General features: G+C 34.4%; 1 protein-coding gene across 1 annotated transcript; it reads left to right on the top strand.

The window, feature by feature from the left end:
- The first annotated feature begins 1,404 nt into the window (after positions 1-1,404).
- Positions 1,405-3,186, top strand: LOC116118781 (macrophage migration inhibitory factor homolog). The gene is made up of 3 exons (XM_031404752.1): positions 1,405-1,548; positions 2,461-2,661; positions 2,960-3,186. The coding sequence occupies exons 1-3, from the start codon at positions 1,438-1,440 to the stop codon at positions 2,993-2,995; spliced, it is 348 nt and encodes a 115-aa protein (XP_031260612.1). The 5' UTR covers positions 1,405-1,437; the 3' UTR covers positions 2,996-3,186.
- Positions 3,187-3,508: the final 322 nt, after the last annotated feature.

The raw sequence follows: 3,508 nt of genomic DNA, 5'->3' as shown, positions 1-3,508 counted from the left end.
GTCAATTTTTATCAGTTACTTGTAAATACTTTAACTAAACAAATAATTGTTTAAATTTTAAATACTTATAAACTCAAATTAGCTTATAAACACTAACGGTTTATAAGTTAATTTTCATAAGCTCAGTCAAACATACTTCAAAACAATCTCACTATCTTTTATTGGTTCATAGATGCACCCGACCCAAGTCCAACAATCCACCAATATGGTAATCAGCAATAAAGACAACGAGTCTAAGAAGAAATTGACTGCTATTGTTGAAAATTTGAGAGCAAAGCACAAACCGCTCATGCTAATTCGGTTGGAGATGTATTCCACTATTGGGCCATTAGATGGTAGAGCCTATTAGTTGTGATTTTATTTATTTAGCCCTGACATTGTTTTTGACCATGAACACCTTAAAACTTGAAACCATTAAATTCTTAATAGCATGGAGGTTGTGGTGGTTGGGCCCGTTGGACTAGTAGTCTAGTGTCACGAATCCCATATATTAGAAACGCAGCGGAGAGGTTTGACTTATAAGGGAAAGTCTCTCAACCTATCATGTTAGTCTTTTTAGTGTTAAACTCTGATAGTAATATCAAAACAGACTCGATCTATCTTTCAGTGTTTCACCAAGCGCCCACGTAAAGGGGTGTTCATGTGTCGTTAGTAATAATAGGTCCACTTGAAAGTAAGATGGATGGATAGACAGGAGGCTTCACCTATGAGCTTGTGACGAGGGCGTTACAAGATTGGGGATCGAGAACGTATTGATAAAAGGAGAATCTCTAAACTCCCAACCCATGACACTAGGCTGTGGAATAACTCTTTTGACTATTTGAGCAGGCGAATTTAAGGGGTGTTTTTCTAAGCTTAAAAACTGGTTAAATTAGTTTATAAGCTCTAAAATTAAACTGACTTGTTTGTTTATAACTTTTTTGAGCTTATAAACCAAAAAAAAAAAAAGTTGGAGCCAAAAAAAATAAGTTGAGGAGAGGTACTTTTTTTTTTTTTTTTTTTGCTTATAAACACTCTATTTATAACCTAGTTTGACTAAGTATATTATCACATTATCCTTGTTTAATTTTAAAATCTATAATATACCCTTATTTAATGTAGTATCATTTTTAGTCATTTTATAATAAAATGTACTTATAAGTCATATTTTACCAAACATGTCAATTATTTATCCATCATTTATAAATATTTTAACTAAACACGTAATTGCTTAAAATAAATTAGTTTATAAGCATTTTCTTAAGCTGCTCAAACACAGCCTTAAATTAAAAAATCTAATAGAAGGGGCAAATTGGGAAAATTAAATGTTTTTCTCTCCTTTAAAAAAATATTTTCTCTCTCTAAATCTTATATAAATCAGTGGGTAGAGTGAAAAGATTTGGTAAGATTTAGGGTTTTTATTTTTCCAGTAGTTTCAGCGAGAGAAAAAAAACGAAGATGCCTTGCTTGAACCTTTCAACTAACGTTAACCTTGATGGCGTCGACACGTCGTCCATCCTCTCCGAGGCCACTTCCTCCGTCGCCAGCATTATCGGCAAACCTGAGGCCGTAAGTCCTCTGTCCACTTGCCTCTCTGTTGTTCTACCTTTGCTTTTCTTTATTTCAGATTTTAGCTTAATTATCGTATGCAACAATTTTTGAAGTTACTTGGAACTTCTTTTTGTTTCAGATTTTAGCTTAATTATGTTTCGCTACAAGTTTCGAAGTTTCATAGAACTTTTTTTTGCTATCTAAGTAAGCTTCGCCGAAGCCATGTACATGATTGATGATTTGTCGGCGCTTTTCAAAATTTTAGAAATATTTACAAGATCATGTGATTGTTGTAATGTACCGCCACATAGATTTTTTGGGCATTTGTATTACTTGTGTCATTTTAACATTTTTGTGTAGGCTGATGCGGGAATTGAATTTAACTATTCTGTTCATCCAGGGGTTATTCAAATAGTTAGCTCAGGCCTATTATTTGTTCCTAAGAAATTCTTAAGTTCCGGTTTCAAACTCAAGTTCTCTAAGTGGGTCTGGGGATTTTCTTGGCATTTGAAAAAGGACAATTGACGATTTGCCTCTTGTATAGTGTAGTAGGAGATAGTGGAGTTATAACTATTTCATTTGTTGTTAGTATCTGATTTTCTAGAACGCCATATTAGACCTGTTTTTGTGTGAAGGCAGCATGGTTTGAACGACTTATGTAACTTGTAATAATTGTGTGAGCTAGCTATTGCAATATTGTCCTAAGTTTTGTAGTCATGTTTAGTCGCTTTATATGGGATAATTTTATATTTGATAATAATTTGGACTTTCCTAGTCTTCCTATTTCAACTAGTTGATTTGAATGCAATATGATGGTTCTTTTGTTGATAATCATTAAGCAGCTAAGAAGCAATTATCTCTATATATTTTTTCCTCTACAATACCTTTTGTTTTACTTATCTTCCTCTTAACTACCCTGTTGGTATGCAGTATGTGATGGTTGTGTTGAAGGGATCAGTACCTATAGCATTTGGAGGAACTGAGCAGCCAGCTGCCTATGGTGAATTGGTGTCCATTGGCGGTCTTTCCCCTGATGTGAACAAGAAACTAAGTGCTGCAATTGCCGATATCCTTGAGAAGAAGTTGTCAGTGCCCAAGAGTCGATATTTCCTCAAATTCTATGATACTAAGGCAAGCCATTTCAACTTTCTTGATTGTACAGACGATGACTGCCCACGCACTTGTCTCATCTCATTGCATTCTTCCTGTTTGTTTAGGCCCATCAAAGCCAAGAATATGCACAGTGTTTGCATGCTTTACACCAGCACTAGATCATGTAAATAAATCCTAAACTGTTTAAAACCGTGAGAATAGTTTTTATCATCTTTCTTGAGAATACAACTTATGACTCTCTATTGGTTATTCTCTTATCACTGCCTTGTGATTTGCTGTCTGTTTAAGTGTTTTTGATCCTTGGTTTATTTTGCAGGGCTCCAACTTTGGATGGAATGGGTCCACCTTCTAAATTTAGCTCTCAGAAGATTGGTCCTGTGCATTCTGACAGCTATCTATCTATCTAGTGAATCGGTATCTTTAGAACTATGTTAATAATGCGCTGAATACTGTCATTCTTCCTATAATGTGCTCGCTTATGGACACTGTTTTTTGGGCTCAATGCTAGTGAATGATATTCCCTGTTTGTTTAACTTTTTAAAACTCTATTCTATTATCTTATTTAAAGTAAATAGTGAAAAACATGTTTGTTTTAATATTGACGAAATTCAATTCAAAATCCAATCATATTTTATTCAATTCAAAACATTTAACAATTATTTTTTACAATAAAAGTTTATAAATTAACAAAAACAACTTCATCCACTGAAGCCACTGTTTGTCACCAGCAACCACCATCGATTGTCAGTTGTCGTCACTAGCAACCACCATTAGTCACTAGTCGTTGGAACGATGCACGATCGACTAAATTCAATCGATTGTGCGTTTCCGTCTAGATCTATGATCAGAGATCTGATCGTTGACG

Source organism: Pistacia vera, unplaced genomic scaffold (genome assembly GCF_008641045.1).
Source record: "Pistacia vera cultivar Batoury unplaced genomic scaffold, PisVer_v2 Contig859, whole genome shotgun sequence".
Classification (NCBI taxonomy): domain Eukaryota; kingdom Viridiplantae; phylum Streptophyta; class Magnoliopsida; order Sapindales; family Anacardiaceae; genus Pistacia; species Pistacia vera.
This window is presented reverse-complemented; position numbering and strand designations above follow the sequence as displayed.

Excerpts from the sequence above, each read along its gene's own strand:
- LOC116118781 (XM_031404752.1), top strand. The coding sequence starts at position 1,438 with ATGCCTTGCTTGAACCTTTCAACTAACGTTAACCTTGATGGCGTCGAC. Across the intron at positions 1,549-2,460 it reads TTATCGGCAAACCTGAGGCC|TATGTGATGGTTGTGTTGAA; the intron begins GTAAGTCCTCTG and ends GTTGGTATGCAG. Across the intron at positions 2,662-2,959 it reads TCAAATTCTATGATACTAAG|GGCTCCAACTTTGGATGGAA; the intron begins GCAAGCCATTTC and ends TTTATTTTGCAG.